This window comes from Equus quagga, chromosome 13 (genome assembly GCF_021613505.1).
Source record: "Equus quagga isolate Etosha38 chromosome 13, UCLA_HA_Equagga_1.0, whole genome shotgun sequence".
Taxonomy (NCBI): domain Eukaryota; kingdom Metazoa; phylum Chordata; class Mammalia; order Perissodactyla; family Equidae; genus Equus; species Equus quagga.
The window spans coordinates 79,603,153-79,619,861 of record NC_060279.1 but is presented as its reverse complement, the minus strand read 5'-3'; the positions used below and the strand labels follow the sequence as shown (position 1 = coordinate 79,619,861).

The 16,709-nt window shown below is 53.7% G+C and overlaps 1 protein-coding gene across 2 annotated transcripts in view; it reads right to left on the bottom strand.

Annotated features, from left to right (window-relative positions):
• The window catches only part of ACSF3 (acyl-CoA synthetase family member 3), a 69,094-nt gene extending 52,633 nt beyond the window's left edge, over positions 1-16,461 (bottom strand). The window contains exons 1-3 of one of the 2 annotated variants that reach the window (XM_046683428.1): positions 16,323-16,461; positions 8,261-8,966; positions 6,727-6,882 (exon numbers count right to left, since the gene is read on the bottom strand). In XM_046683428.1, the coding sequence (XP_046539384.1) occupies positions 6,727-6,882; positions 8,261-8,926 (822 nt within the window). In that variant the 5' untranslated portion in view covers positions 8,927-8,966; positions 16,323-16,461. Of the gene's footprint in view, positions 1-6,726; positions 6,883-8,260; positions 8,967-16,096; positions 16,299-16,322 lie in introns of those variants that run through there. The other variant, XM_046683429.1, reaches the window with a different exon arrangement.
• Positions 16,462-16,709: the final 248 nt, after the last annotated feature.

Below are 16,709 nucleotides of genomic sequence, written 5' to 3'. Positions count from 1 at the left end.
GCACCCCCTGTCCTAGTGACCCCACACTGTGGATCACATCTGTGAGGCCTGGGCAGACCCCGTCTGAGTGACTCCACAATGTGGATCAGATCTATAAAGCCTATGTGGGCATAATGTGCTCTGCTTCCTTTCCCCAAACTCTGCCTGCGCCTTGAAACACACACTGCCCAAAAACAGGCCCCCTCCCACTTCAGCAGAAGCTGATTTCTCAGATCCCAGAATGAACTTCATCTGGGGCCACAGGTCCCCCAGGGCTGCATGTTTAACCACGGGAAGTGGTGTCCTGGGCAGGGGCACCTGCCTCAACTAAAACACTGGTGGTTACCCAGCAGCCTGCACAGCCGAGCCCCTGAGAATGAGCGACTTGGTGCCCCAACCCCACATGACCACAGTTCTGGGGCATTCTCCTGCCTTGCTGGACTCATCGCACTCTGCTGGCCTAGCCTCTGCCCTCGGGCAGGCCCCCCAGGAGGTCAACAGAGGAGTGAGCGCCAACCCATGGTCCTGCCCTGATTTAGTCTCCTGCCACTGGAAGTTGCCCCCTCTGTGAGTGGCCATGATCCCGAGGAAGTCGCCAGAGTGAAGTTATCTGAGACAAGCAATCGACTGAGACTCTGGACAGCCTGCCCATCCATCTTCCTGTCTGTCCTCTGAGTCACTGTCACCTCATCAATCAGCCTCATGAGATGCTGACAGCCTGTCGTCGCACAGTTAGCATGTGTTTTGTTCAGTGGGATGACCTGAAGACCCCAACTAAGACCATTTAAACACCACTGCACATTTTTGGTCACCCTGCACCACTATTTTACACAAATTTCTTAAATATAAGCTTAGACAAAACCCCAAATTTTAACAATACTGAAAGCAACATTTTACTAATATAGTAAACTTCATCAGACTAAAGAGCTTCTTCAAGGCAAGGGAAAACAGGATTGAAACAAAAAAACAGCTCACTAATTGGGAAAAAATATTTACAAGCCACTTATCCGACAAAGGGTTAATCTCCATAATATACACAAAGAACTCACACGGCTTAACAACAAAAAAACAAACAACCCGATCAAAAAATGGGCAGAGGACATGAACAGACATTTCTCAAAAGAAGATATAAATATGGCCAATAGACACATGAAAAGATGTTCATCATCGCTAATCATCAGGGAAATGCAAATCAAAACTACACTAAGATATCACCTTACACCTGTTAGATTGGCAAAAACATCCAAAACCAAGAGCGACAAATGTTGGAGAGGTTGTGGAGAAAAAGGAACCCTCATACACTGTTGGTGGGAATGCAAACTGGTACAGCCACTATGGAAAACAGTATGGAGATTTCTCAAAAAGTTAAAAATAGAAATACCCTATGACCCAGCCATCCCATTACTGGGTATCTATCCTAAGAACCTGAAATCAGAAATCCCAAGAGTCCCTTGCACCCCTATGTTCATCGCAGCATTATTTACAATAGCCAAGACGTGGAACCAACCTACATGCCCAGAAACTGATGATTGGATAAAGAAGATACGGTATATATACACAATGGAATACTACTCAGCCATAAAAAAAGACAAAATTGGCCCATTCGCAGCAATGTGGATGGACCTCGAGGGTATTATGTTAAGCGAAATAAGCCAGTCAGAGAAAGACGAACTCTATATGACTCCACTCATAGGTGGAAATTAGTATATTGAGAAGGAGATCTGATCGGTGGTTACCAGGGAAAAGGGGGGGTGGGAGGAGGGCACAAAGGAGGAAGTGGTGTACCCACAACATGACTAACAATAATGTACAACTGAAATCTCACAAGATTGTAATCTATCATAACATTAACAAAAAAAACCCCCAAATTTTAACAACACTGAAAGCAACATTTTACTAATATAAGCCTAATATAGATATCTAAATTCACAAACCCCTGAAACACAGGGTTGCAATCTTTTATCAGCCCCCACATCAAACTTGTTTCAAAATTCAGTTCTGCTGTTCTGAGAAATCCCAAGTCGGTGCCAAAAACCACAGAGGTGGCCCTCCTGTGAGCTGCCCTTGCAGCCTCCTACCTCTGACACCTCGACAGGATAAAGATGGTGCCAAATGGCAGAAAGGGCCCTCACTCCTCAGGGTGGTATAGGGACTGGGAGAGGGTAGGAACAGAGCCCGGGGCCCAGCCCGCTTGCCGGGGCAGAACTGCTAGCAGGGCTCTGCAGCAGAGACAGCCCACTGGGGGCGGCAGCCACAGGGGACAGGTGGGAGGACGGCCGGGAGGCCAAAGAATTCAACGCACAAAACCCGATGCTCAGGGGCAGGTCTGAAACCCCCGCAGGTGTCTCCCTGTCCAGTGCTCACCCACTTGTCTAAAATCCACACTCATTTTCAGAATATCTAAGCTACAACAGGTACATATTCAGCAAAGTTAATTCTATCAAGCTTTAAAACCAGCAAGACCTCTTTGGAGGGTGGAACACCAACTATGAGATTCTCTGCCTGTGCTTCCACATGAATCTCCCATGGCCCAAGGACACCGACGAGCCCATCCATGCTACACGCCTGTCCACAAAACACGCCATCATGGCCACCGGCAATTTCAGGCGGAGCCGAGCCACGGGCACAAGAGGCCTGATCCTGCAGTCCTGGGTCCTCACAAACACTGCAGAACAAACTTTTAAGTGGACCCCTGTATTACATTGTATTTACTTATGCTCAGACTCCTCAGAGAAGTTGATACAGTAAAACTTTTATTCAACAGATAACCACTCCCTGTGATTTCAGGGGACTCTCCCCCAATATGGCTATTGCACAAATGCAGATGGTCACAATGACACGTAAGTAAACTGAGACAGTCTGGAGAGAGGGTTTCCAACCTGCAGCCCAGCAGCGTGCCCTCCTGGTCCACACAGCAAGTGGGGAAGCGAGAGAGGCCCAGAGCCTGGGTGTCGTGTTGAAACACAGTGATACCATTCATCCATTCACTCACAAATGCTCCAACCCTGCTGCTCTAGGACCTGGGGAGACACCACGAACAGGAGGAAAACCTGTGCCTTCGGGGATGACATTCTAGGGGAAGAAAGAAGAAATGAGCAGGACACATGGGCAGATTCCATGAGGCTCCAAGGGGAGAAGAGTCGTGATAAACAGCAGTGCAGGGGCAGGGCCAGGAACCAGGTAGGGGCTGCAGTGCTGAGGAGAGTGGCTGGAGGCAAACGCTTACAGAGCTGAGAGCAAAGCCAGGGCAGGCGGGTCGGCAGGGACAGGGCACTCGGGCGGGCAGGTGTGTGCGGAACAGGAGGGAAGCCATGCAGCGGGAGTGAAAAAGATGGGGGTGGGAGAGGCGAGGAGGGGAACGAGCTCGCGAGGGGACAAGGCCTGGGTTAGCAGTCTTCCCTTGCTGCGCCAGCCCTGCCACGCATCGCTGCCACCCCTAACAGGGGCAGTCATGCCCCGGTGAATCAGGAACAAGGAAATCGGGATTCTTGCAACATCCACTGAGGCTGTCAGCCCCTGGGGCTCAGCCTGTCCACGTTTCTGATCGAGGCTTTCTGGGGCTCTGAGGCTCCTGATCGAGGCTTTCTGGGGCTCTGAGGCGGGGGGTGACCTGGAGACTCTGCTCTCTTGAGCTCTGAGCCCTGCCCTCCCTCTGTAATCAGCTAGATGCTGGTGTGTGGAGGAGGAGCCCACAGCAGCACAGCTCTGGCTCCCAGCTGTCTTAGAGGAACAGTCAAGTGCCCTTGATCCCGGGGAGGCCCTCCAAGTGGAAGAGAATTTGGAGGGGGGAGGGCAATTTGCATTCTTCGGAGACCCCACGGCGCTGCTGCATTCTTGCTGCACAAGCAGCCCAGAGAGTCACAAACGGCTCCCAGGCAAAGCGCCCCCTGCGAAGCACCCCGGGACTGTCTCTGCTTGCCCTTAGCAGTCACGCCCCTTAGCCCGACAGCTCAGTCGCCCCCTGCTCTTCCCCCAGCCCAGTCTTCAGCCTCAGTGCAGCAATGGCAGGTTGGAGAGAGCAGTGCTGAGAATCACAATGTGGCAGGGGCCTCAGTCAGTGCCAGGAAGGAGCGTGTGCAGGCTGGGCCTGACCATCCTTTTCTGAGAGTCACCTTGGCCCACCCCCCTGGCCAGGAGGCTAAGGGAGCCAAACATACGTTTATGTCTAGAAGTTGAACTCGGCCTCAGCCTGCTGCCCGGAAAGGCATCTTTAAGCTGCAGACTCTCTGTTCATCTAAAATCATTAAAGGTCCTGCAGCTTAAAAATCCAACACAGGGGGCTGGCCCGGGGCCCAAGTGGTTAAGTTCGCAGGCTCTGCTTCAGCAGCCCAGGGTTTCACCAGTTCAGATCCTGGGCATGGACCTATGCACGGCTCATCAAGCCATGCTGAGATGGCATCCCACATAACACAACCAAAAGGACCTACAACTAGAATACACAACTCTGTACTGAGGGGCTTTGGGGAGAAGAAGAAAAAAAAAGATTGGCAACAGATGTTAGCTCAGGTGCCACTCTTAAAAAAAAAAATAAATAAATAAAACACAGAAAGATGAAGGTGAAGCTGTGGTGGGTGAAGGCGGAGGCGGCAGGAGCCCCAGAGCCTGCCTGCTGGCGCCCGTCCTGGAGCCATGCCTGGGGTTCTCGGGACGGGGTCTGAAAGGGACTGCCTTGGCCCATGGGCTGCCACCTCTGTTGTCATGTGGACCACTACCGTGCTAGATTTTTAAGTGTCTTTCTCTAAACCCCAATATCATCTGTCAACAAACAGGCTCACAAGGTCTCCTGAAGCTTTTCTACACAGTAACCACTTCTAGACTCTCACTCAAGCAGAAACAAGAGGATAAAGATCCCTTCTCAATTCTCTGCCTTTCTGGGACTAGAAGGCACTGACATTGGTCTTGTTGCCCCTCCATGTGCCAGGCTCTAGCCCAGACACTCCCACACGTTCCCTGGGCTCACATGGCCAAGGGCAGGGGTCACTGCCCCTCTTTCTCAGAAGACGAGACTGAGGGTCAGAGAGGTGGAAGGCTGGCCTAGGTTGCACTGCTCTAAACGGCTCTAAAAGCTGGGACTCAGCCTGCCTCATCCTCTCCACTCTCTGGCGGCTAAGCCTCCAGGCCGTGAGAGGACAAGGCCCAAGCCTCTCCAGCCCTGCCTCTTTTTGGTGGCCACAGACAGGAAGCTGGACTTCAGTGAATGGTGACTTCTGCAGCCCAGGGACCCCTGCTTTCAGGGACCCCTTCATGAGGAAATTCACACTCAACTAAAATGCAAGCTCTGAGCTGCTGGGCAGAGAGCCTGGGAGCTCTTCCAGACAGACGCTCCAAGGGGCCAGCAGGGCTTCAACAGTGGGAGTGCTGGGTTAGCACGGTGCTGAGGCAGGCGGCCTGCTGAGTGTGGGATCAACAAGGCCATGCTCCACTGGCTGGGGACGGTCCACCCCACAGGAGAGCCCCTGCACGGCCACCAGCCTACAAACCTGTGCACACCAGGAGCCCGGCCTCAGGGGTTTCCTGCGCTCTGCTGCTTCCGCAGTCCGAGCATTCCATGATTTGAGAACTACCATGATGTGATCCAAACACTAAGGGTTTTTCCCACGTTCACTTTTTCCACCTTTTCCCCTTGAATAAACGCTGTATTCATGATGTGAGTTACCGTGTAAATCAACGGACATCTTGGGCCTCACTCAAGGCAGCTGGCAGCACAGCCTCCCTGCAGGGACGGGGGCACCCCTGCTCCCGGGAGCTCACAATCATCCTCTCATGACCTCTGCAGCCCACGGAGCAGCTCCCAGGTGCAGTCAGCCCAAGTGCATGAACAGAGTGGACAAGGACACACGGCCTAACAGCCTTCCTTCGAGGGTGGCCCCATGCAGAGCTCTGCCTCACAGGCCTGTGCTCAAAGCCACCCCATCACCGCCAACAGATGGAAAACTGAGGGTCTGGGGGAGCGCTGGGCACCAGGCCACCAAGTGTCAGGGGACAGGGTCGGGATCTTTCCCTCCAAAGAGGCACCCTTCATCACTACACTCTGCTCAGCAGGACAGCTCTGCTCCTGCCTCCATCTCCACATGGCAGCAGCCAGTGTCCCTCCCCGCCGACCTGACAGCAGTGTTGGGAAGACCACCACACTGCAAAGGGGACAAGCGGGGAGACCAAGAAAGAGCCCCCAGCTGGACCATCCACGCTGGAATGCTGGTGTGGTCACCTGAAGAGCCCCAGAATATCCACATCCTAATCCCCATGAACATGTGACCTTATGTGGCAAAAGGGACTTGCAGACATGACGAGGTTAAGGATCTTGATATGAGGAGGTTAGCCTGGATATCCAGGGGGCCCCATGCCATCATAGGGTGCTTATGAGAGGAGGCGGAGGGAGACTTGACCACAGAAGAGGCGGCGGCCATGAGACCACAGAAGCAGAGACTGCAGTGACGCCGCCACGAGGCAAGAAATGCAGCTGTGTCTAGAAGCTGGAAGAGGCAAGGAACAGACTCTCCCCGAGAGCCTGCAGACAGAACCAGCACTGCTGACACTTTCATTTTAGTCCATGAGACTCATTTCGCACTTCTGACTTCCAGAACTGTGAAGGAATAAACTGTGCTGTTTGAAGCCACCCAGTTTAGGATCATTTGTTACAGTGGCAACAGGAACCTCACACAACCTTTGCCAGCTGCCAGAGTCTACACACCAGAGGAAGGAGCAGGGCCCAGGGGGCATCCAAGCCGAGAGCCCACCCCGACTTACCAGCTGAGCATTGAAGTTGGGCAGCATCACACAGGTGGCTCCCACCCAGAGTGGACAGAGCAGCTTGTTGACCACGCCGTGGACATGGTGCAGTGGGAGGACGTGGAGGATCACATCGTCTTTAGTCCACCCCCACTTGTGGACCAGCCCGGTCACCTGCAGGACATCAGCAGAGCCTGAGCAGGGGGGAAGCCACAGCAGGACGAGGGAGTTCAGAGCAGGCACTCTAGCTGAGAGGAGGAGGAGGAAGGCCATTCTTTGCTGTCCCGCCCTTAACAGGAGATGGTAACAAAACCACCGAGGGTCTGTGGGTTCACCCACTCACCCTCGTGTCAGAGAAGAGAGCCGTACAATTCGGGGCTTTAGCAAATTGGAAAGGGTCTTTGATTTGGGGGTCCCATGGCCTCGGCAAACACTCTTGGTGGCTCTCCCCCAAGGTGGTCAAGAGTTGCAACCACAGCTCCGACAGGCCCTGGGATTCAGGGCCTCACCAGTCCAGGCTGGAATCCAGTCACCGGCCTCTGCTGCCTGGCTGAGCTCCCTGCTGAGTCCACCACTATCCTCGCCCCAGCTCAGCCGTGACAGAACCCAGAGCTGGGTTTTCCAGGTGTATCCGCAGGTTTTACTGAGAAGCAACGTGAGACACGCCCATGTGAACCCTCTGAAATCACTACTGAGGACGTGGTCCTGCAGGGACCGCTACATGCAAACACAGGCGAGAGACTCACTCCCTTGGAAATATAAGTCCAGAGATGGTCTCTACAGACAGCAAGTCCGCCTTCCAGGAGAAAGAGGTAACAGACCACTGCACCTTGCTTACAGCCAGCTGGACTCAGTGTGCCCCTGACTTGGGGGACTGAATTAGCCTGACACTTGAAGGCACTGATCATTACCTTCCTCTTTGTGGTTCGGAGCTTCTATTTTATCTTATTGCTCCTACTGTGTAAGAGTCTTTATGGTACCTAGAAATACTTTTTGGAAGCAAGAAGGTTATACATTACAGATAAATAAAGGGGCTGGGAGTTTTGCACAGATGTAACTGAGGCTACAGAACACAAAAACAAGGCCTCAGACATGATATGCATGAGTTCCTGCCTACAGGTTTCCCTAATAAGCCCCAATTTTGGGTGCTGATCATACACCCTGCATATTCACTCTGTGGCTGGTCTCCTTGAAGACTACCTGAACATCACGCACAGTGAGTGGCCCCTTCTGTCTTCACACACTAGTAAATCCCTCCACACCTGAGCACTTGCCCCTTGGCCCTTTCCCAGGAGCCATCCTACGCGGGTTAGTGGACTGGATCCCCTGGCACCGTGACCCTTTATTGCTGAGTATTTCAGGTAGGGCTGGAAGGGTGGTGACAGCTGTGACTGGCCCTACAGAAAGGTGAAGGAACAACAGACCACCCCGGAAGGCACTTCCGACCTACGGACCTGGCCCAGGGGCCACACAATAACTGCTGCTGTAGGCAATGGGCCTGAGAGGGACAGAGCAGACCCCTCCCGATGGTGTGGCCTGAGCGAGCACTCACCAGGGCCCTGATGTTGTAGTGGGTGCTCAGGACGCCCTTGGGCCTCCCAGTGGTCCCACTGGTGTAGATGATCATGGCACCCCGGTCTCTCCAGTCCCGCTCTGGTAACTGCCCATCCCCGGCTTCCTCAGCCACGCCATCATAGACCGTAGGCGTGAGAGGCAGGAGCGGGACCCCCAGCTTCCTGACCACTGGGCTCAGGAGCTCCACGTACTCCTGGCCGGCAAGGACCACCGAGCTGCGGGAGTCCTGGATGAAATACTCCAGCTCGGCCTGGGGGTGCTTCCTGTAGAGAGGGACGGCGATGCCGCCGCTCATCCATGAGGCCCACTGAGCCACCACATAGGAGACGTCGTTGGAGCACATGAAGGAGATCCTCTCCTCCTGGAGGTCCCCGCCGGCACACTCACGGAGCCTGCAGATCTCCCGGGACAGGCAGAGGCTGCGGTGGTAAAGGTCCTTGTACGTGTGGTGGCCGTGCTGGTCAACAAGGGCAACTCTGTCCCCGAAGGCCAGGGCACGGGTGAACACCGGGGCGCTTCTGTCAGAGCAGGCTGCTGGGGCTGCATGCAGGGGGCGGATTCCTTCGTGTCTCAAGGGAGCCGGCCGGTGGGAGGCCAGGGCCCAGACCAGGCGCCGGAAGGACATCACCACGTGGGGTGGCATGGCACCGACAAATGTCCGACTCGGTTTAGCTGGGGCGGGGCTGGAAAGAGAGGGGCACCAGATTACTGCTGCCAGATCGGCCCTACTTGCCCAAAGCAAGATTTAAAATACCCATCCAGATGGAGTCTGTTGACCGTCAATCATAAGGTAACATCCCAAAATAGAAACCGTAAACGCTCTTGCCATACACCTTTGAAACTTAAATGTCCAACATTTTAGCATTCTATTTAACGTTAGTTTAAGGATTTCAAAACCACACAAGGTTCTAAAACAATGAACTAAACTAGGTAAAACCAAGGCAAAGTGAATAGAATTCAATGCACTTAAGGTAAATTCTGAACACCAGTTTTTAAAAATCTGAGCCTGGATGGGGCTGGTCCCGTGGCCGAATGGTTAAGTTCACGCGCTCCGCTGCAGGCGGCCCAGTGTTTCGTTGGTTAGAATCCTGGGTGCGGACATGGCACTGCTCATCAAGCCACGCGGAGGCAGCATCCTATATGCCACAACTAGAAGGACCCACAACGAAGAATATACAACAACGTACCAGGGGGCTTTGGGGAGAAAAAGGAAAAACTAAAATCTTTAAAAAAAAAAATCTGAGCCTGGAAAAATACTAGCTAAGAGGAGGGAACACAAGGGTCACTATCCAAATATTCTCTCTCCACTGGCGGGCGAAGCTGGACACCTGAGCGAGCCCAACACAGACCCAGGCTTGCTTCTGTTCTCGAATGCTTCCCAAATGGTGGGCATCCGGGAACCTGGTGCCGCAGTCTTAAACGAAGCCAAGTGCACATGTCTGAACATCAGGGCTTTCTTTTTAAGCTGAAACATAACTCTTCTCTCTCTCCCCAAAAAACATAACTACTAAATAATGGCCAAAATAGTCAGCAAGAAGTGAGAGCTCACTGAAGGGGTCATGACCAGCTGGCTCAACTAGAATTCTTAGGAGGGTGGAGAGAGGGGAGACGTGGGAGGGAGGGCCCGGTCCAAAGCTCTAGCTGTCAAGGGCCAGTCTGACTTGCCATCCTGCTCTAGGACACTGTCCCGGGGGACAGTCACCACGTGGGTACTCAATAAGAAAGGGCATGCACTTTTCAAACTGCTTCTGCATAGACAGCAGTTTACCACTGAAGCTCAGCTCAGTTCAGGTCAGGAGCCCACCTGCCACCAGACTCTTTGCTACCAGCAAAACTGAAAATGCTTCCTCCCCAGTGCCAGTGCGGCCTGGAAGGTCAAGAACCACCACTGGCCCTAGTTTGAGGCCCCAATTTCACAGCTCCTCCAGGAATCCCTGCTCCCCACTACAGCCTCTGGAGCCAAAGAAGGGTCACAGTGCCTTCCTACCCAGGAGCACCCTCTGGCCTCTGCCCTCCTCTCAGCTCCAACTTGTGGCTCTTGGTCAGAGCAGCATCCATGACCGGGAGCTGAGTGGACGAGCTATCCAAGGGGCTCCTAAAGGATTTTAATGAGTACTGGGGTTTTTTCTTTTTGAGGAAGACTGGCCCTGAGCTAACATCCATGCCCATCTTCCTCTACTTTATATGTGGGACACCTGCCACAGCATGGCTTGACAGCAGTGCACATGTCCGTGCCTGGGATCCAACCTGGCAGCCCAGGGGTTCACCGAAGCCGAGCATGCAAACTTAACTGCTACGCCACAGGGCAGGCCTCTTAATGAGTATTGTTTTTTGTTTTTTTTTTTTTAAAGATTTTATTTTTTCCTTTTTCTCCTCAAAGCCCCCCGGTACATAGTTGTATATTCTTCGATGTGGGTCCTTCTAGTTGTGGCATGTGGGACGCTGCCTCAGCGTGGTTTGATGAGCAGTGTCATGTCCGCGCCCAGGATTCGAACCAACGAAACACTGGGCCGCCTGCAGCGGAGCGCGCGAACTTAACCGCTCGGCCCCGGGGCCAGCCCCTTAATGAGTATTGTTTTGACAGTGATAATACACTTAATATGTTATGATGTGTTTTCACCTTGTAATTTCACCTTTAGCCACCCTGTTCAGTAAACACGGCAACCACTTTTAACTCTATGGGACACACGAGAAAACTCAAAGCTGTCGAGTTCCTAAAGCAGAGACAGGAGTCCGACCTGAGCCTTCCCACGCCAGCCATCTTTTCTCGCCACAGTCAACCACACTAGAAGCCCACGGCTGCTTTGGCCCACATGAGCACAAGGAAATGACTAGTGGGTGGAAAGTGTGGCTAGCTGTTCCTGGAGGGGGGCAGGCACAGGGGACCCCAGAGGGCGCTTCTGAATGCCACAGGCTGACAGGATGCCTGCCAATGGGCCGTCTGATAACATTATAAAATAAAAGCTGTGGGTCTCGTTCCCTTCCTTCAGGCCCAGGAAAACAAGGAAGGTGAGGAATGACCTGGCAGGTGGCCCCTGCCCACAGGAGGCGGCCCAGCCCCACTCTCTGCTTCTCCACGCCCCTCGCGCTGCTCTGCGGGAGCTGCTCCTCCCATGCTCGGCACATTCTCCCTGACAAACCCTCATTTCTCTGGCTCTTTCATTAACTTGCCATGGGGGAAAACTAATGTGTTATTGTTTGTTATATGAACTGAACAGTTTTGTTCTCGGTTCTTAATTTAAAAAACAGATTATACACACTTTATAATTACCTAACAAAACAAACAAACTCTACTAGATTAAGAATAGCCAGATCTGAGCGATGCTTTGTACATGAGGCCCTCAGCATGCTGGTACTGGTATTGCCTGTTAGCTTCGGTGGCCTGGTTTCCGCTGCAGCCATGGGCTCCCCATAGAAAGTCACCCAGCCCCGCCCCCAGAGGAACCAGGGCAACCACACCAGCCTCCAGCCAAGTGGGGAAATCAGACACCTTGGAGACAGTCCACCCCAGGTGCTTCTGCAGGGACTCCCTCTCAGCTCTAGTGGGCTGCTCTGAGGACCTGTGCGAACACTCCTTAAGGCTCCATGGCCTCGGCCAAATGGCTGATTCTCATATACACTTGACCCACACTCTTTCCTGGTGAAAGAAGCAGGCTCTCAACAGCCAGAGTGGCCTGGACTTCTCCATGTCCTGCCCTACACACACGTTCATCGGTGGAGTCACGGCTGGTTTTACACCCCTGCATTTCTGTTACTATAAAGAAACCTGGCAAATTATAAGAAACAGCTGGGCTCAACCAGAGAAAACAAGAAATGTGATAAACATGTGAGATATGCCGGTTTCAGAAAGAAAGTCTGCTAGTAAAAAGCAACCCAGGGCAGCTTTTACGTGTTTCCTTTTCTCACTTCTAGCAAATTCTTCTCTATTTGCTTGACAGGTGGCGGGGGGGCCGGGGGGGCTGGGGGGGGCAGACACAAAAACAAAGAGAACATGCAAACAGCAACAGAAACCCGAATACACAGTATTTCTGGGTTACAGCCCGAGGCCAGACTCCTGCTGGTAAGAGCACAAGAGAGATGTTCCAGGGGTGCCAGCTGGAAGCCACGGCATCTTCTGGGGTGCTCAGGAGAACTCAGGCAGCTGGGTGCTGCTCACACAGACAGACACATGGAAGACAGACAGATGACAGAGGAACCAGGAATGGCAGCTCCTCCCACCCCTCTCCCTGGGAGGCACGGGGGAGTGGGCGGTCAGACACCACCCCACAGCTGCAGCTGCCAAAATCAACATGACTCCCCTTTCCACAACACCTCCCAGGTCACCCTGAAGGGCATCCCTGGGGTCTTAGAGAATAGGCACCCTCGCCTCTTATAGGGAGGTGCGAGCACTCTGCCAGTTCCCCCTGGGGCCCCAGGAGCTGCACGACATGGGGCAAGGGGGGTCACGAGAAGCTGGAGTCTGAGGACTCAAAATGGAAAAGTGGAAAACAGGGCTGACCCCCAGCTTCCCTCCCTCGCTGGGGACCTCTGCTTAGGGTGGGAGGGTGGGCTTGCTGCCTGGGCTGGAGATGGACGGCTGAGCAGGCAGTCAGAGCCACGACTCCCAAATGGGACAGAGAGAAGAGGTGAAGTAAACTGCCCGAGGCCACAAAATCACAGGAGAGGCAGCAGTCCAAACCCGCCCAGGCTCGCAAGCCCAGGCGATGAGGAGTATCAGCCACAGGGAGCAGCGAGAGCGCCATCACACCATAACTCAATAGCACTTCACAGGCTACCTGCAGGGCTGCCCCAGGACGTAGGCGAGGGGGAAAGGCCCAGCAACCCTCGGCCATCCGAAGGGATGCTGCACAGGCACTTCAAAATGAGACATGAAAACAGGAAATGCAAGCCCTTTGTTCCCAGTGTATTCTAAGAATGTATCCCAAGGAAGCATCAGAGATGTACATAAAGATGCAGACACTGGGGCTCACGGCAGAGTTCTTTATAACATGGAAACACCGGAACCAAACCAAATGGTCAAGAAGAGGTCTGAGAAAACTGGGCACACATGTGTGGTGTTGGGGCCCCAGAACAACTGTGGGGGCACATGCTGACGGGGAGAAGCTTCCACAACACCACTAAGGGAAGAAGGACGGCCAGTCACAAAGGAGACTTGAAGGTCAACGTCCAGGTGTGATTTCTCTTTCTTCTTAGTGCTTCTCAATTTTCTCCAATTTTGCTACATGTATACAATACATACAATGAGCATGTATGACTTTTGTAATCAGATAAAAAGTCTAGTAAATGTCATTTATTTTTTAAAAATGGGGATGCTTCAACTTCAGCATTAATATTTTCTTTTATACAAAAAAGTATATAAAAATATACAGAAAATATTTGTTCTGGATGGTGAATCTACAGGACGTTTATAACTGTCTACAGCTCTTTAATCTCTCAAAATCATAGAAGCAAATAAAAATGAGATAACGGCATTCTTCTTTTAATTAAAGCTACTGGTTCATAAAAGGTTTACACAGACAATGAAAAAGTATGTTCTGACAACAGCCATTCAACCGCATGCTGTGCCAGCACTGAGCACTGGGTTCAGTCAGGCCGCACACCTGTGGCAGCAGAGACTGGGTTCCACCTCCTGCCACCCAGTCCCTGAGTGGGAGGTAGTGAGACTGCGATGAGCTCTGCATGGGGGCTCTGCATGCAGCCGGGCATGAGCCAGGCAGACAGGGTCCCAGTGCCCGTGAGCAGAGCGCCCCTGCAGGCAGGCCCTCCTGGGAGGGCGGTGGAGCTGGAGCTCAGAGTGAGAAGGAGCCAGACAAGCATGCGTGCAGGGCAGGAGGCATGGGAGGTGCACAGAACTGCGCTCCCCCAGGGCTGTCTGCGGAGTGGCTGTACTAATCCATTCTCCCGCCAAACACGTGGGAGCAGGACGCCACCCCTTCAAAACAGTTTTTATGTCCCTCACATTATGTGACCCCGAAACCACTCCATCGTAGTAACTTCTTTCAGTACAGAGCTAAATCTTCATGGTCATGGGGATCAGGGCCCTGCCTTGAAGAAGTAAACCAAAATTCTGTCCAGGGCAGATGACTGTGTCCTGAACACCTCCAGGTCCAGAAAGATCAACAGCTCCCTAGGAAGAGACCCACCTTCCCACCACAGGATCCCTTTGGTCACGGGGCTCCCCATCACCCCCAGCAGAAAGCCTGGAGTGATGCTGCGCCAAATAAATGCACTTTGGCCCTGGGTTTTCCCTGTCTCAATTAACCCACTTCATAAAACTGCTCTCAGCCCTTTGACCAAGCTGAGATAACCGCTGTCACCAACCGGCAATGTGAAAGACCCCCAGCCAAGAGCATGGAAACCTGCCTGCTGGTGAGCCAGGACACCCTCCTCCCCGAGAAGGACATGCTGCTCTCAGACTGCTCTGGGAGGCAGGAGCCCAGCCAGAGACCCAGCAGAGACCACTTGTGGTCTAACCACCCAGATGCACGGGTAGCCCACCTGGCATATGGACTCTCAGGACCCGGACACCACCAGGAAGATTACGTCTTTTGTGTCTTAAGAATACTGGTTAAGAGCCCAGATTTTAGAGTCAACAAGGACCCAGCCTGGGACATCCGCTCCTTCCTTCCTAGCTTTCTTCACCCGGCTAAGCCTTCGTGTCCATCTGTAGTAACAAGACCTGCAGCAGGGAGCTCGTATGAAAACGACCTGGCACACATGGAGGCAAAAGCAAACCGCCACGCCATCCTTAGCAGGGTGCTCACCACGGAGCTGCACGACAAAAATTACTTGATAAGAATGATACTTGCATTCAAATGAAGGCGGCTGGTTTCGAAATGAATAAAACGGCACCTGATCCATCACCACCACCCCAGACCCCCCAGACCAAGTTCAACGCAGACCCCAGCGCTTCCTGTCATCTGCTGCAGTGATGAAGGTGTGGGGTGGCAGAAGTGGACCACACTCCCCATGTGGAGAACACTTGTTTCAATACGATGCCTGTGGTTTAGGGGGTTGTTTTCAAAGTTACATTTTTAAGTAACAGCCACTCACGTTGCTTTCATGAGCACTACATTCAAATCAAAAAACCAAAAGGGAAAAACACGCACTTAAGCCCATATCCATATTAGGAAGTAAAATACTATTTTTAAAATGCCATCTGGAGGAACGAAGCTTACCCTCCCAGGCCCACAGTTTAATCCAGTGATTCAGTCTGCCTTGAATGGGGGTTCCGGGACTACAGTGTGAGCACAAGCAAGTCTCCTTTTACAGTGGTCACAGCATAGACCCTGGAACCATCACTAGATTGAGTCACACTTCACATCACAATCTCCCAGGGCACCCTGAAGCCCACTGGCAACGTCTGCGCCCCTGGGCCCAGGATAAGCGCCCCCGACTGCCGTTTCCACCCAGGCCCCCAGCACAAATATCTCCCCTCCGGGGTCTGGGAATCCACAGCTCCCCAAATGAGTGACTCCTGTTGCCACCTCGAAGCTCTCGTCCTTTCCCTTTTTGGCAAACTCCTAGTCATCCTTCAAAGCCCAGCTCAATATCACCTCCTCTTTAAAGTCTCCCTTCTCTGCGGCAAGTTGGCTGCTCACCAAGTCCTCCAAAAACCTGGCACTTACACACTGTCATTGTTTGTGTACAGAGGAACCAGCCGGCGGGGGCTGGGCCGGCTCTACCTCAGCGCTATGCACCTCACCCAGCGCCCCGCGCAGGCGGACAAATAAATACAACGGGGGAGGGAGGTGCTCCAGGCGGCCCTGCGGGCCCGGGGAGAAGGGAAATGGATTTACTGGGACGCACAGACCGAGTCCCTTCTAACCGCGGCTGAGAGCGGACTCGACGAACTCAACACCCTCCCGGGCCCCGGTCGCTCCCCGAGCGCCAGCACCGCCCGGCCCCCGAACGGTGGGGTCCCCGCACGTGACCCGGGCCCCGCGGCCAAGAAGACGACGCCCCGGGAGGCGACGGGAGGGAGGAGCCGGACCCTCGCGGCGGCGGCGGGAAGAGGAGGCCTGGACGGCGGGGTGTACCTCGGCAGCCAGCGCTCCGCTCCTCCTCTTCCTGCTCCCCTCCTCCTCCTCGGGTCGGGCCGGAACCGGAACCGGAAGCGCGGCTGCGCGCACCCCGCGTCCTTTGCCCGTTGCGTCCCCCGGCGCGGCCTGGGGCCCTCGCGTTGGGTTCCGGTGCGGACGGCCGGCTGGTGCCCGAGGGCGGCCCGCAGAGCGGGGACTTTTGCTTTTATTCTCGTTTAACTTAGCAGCCGCACGGCCGCCTCCCGGGGCCAGGGTCCGCGGGCTCCCTGGGCGCTGAGTGGACACCAGCCGAGCTGGGGCAAGTCGTAACTCCCGGGCAGCAAAGGAGGCGTCTACCCGACGCAGACTCCCTCTCTTTGGCGGAAATGTGTGGCTTCTTCTCTA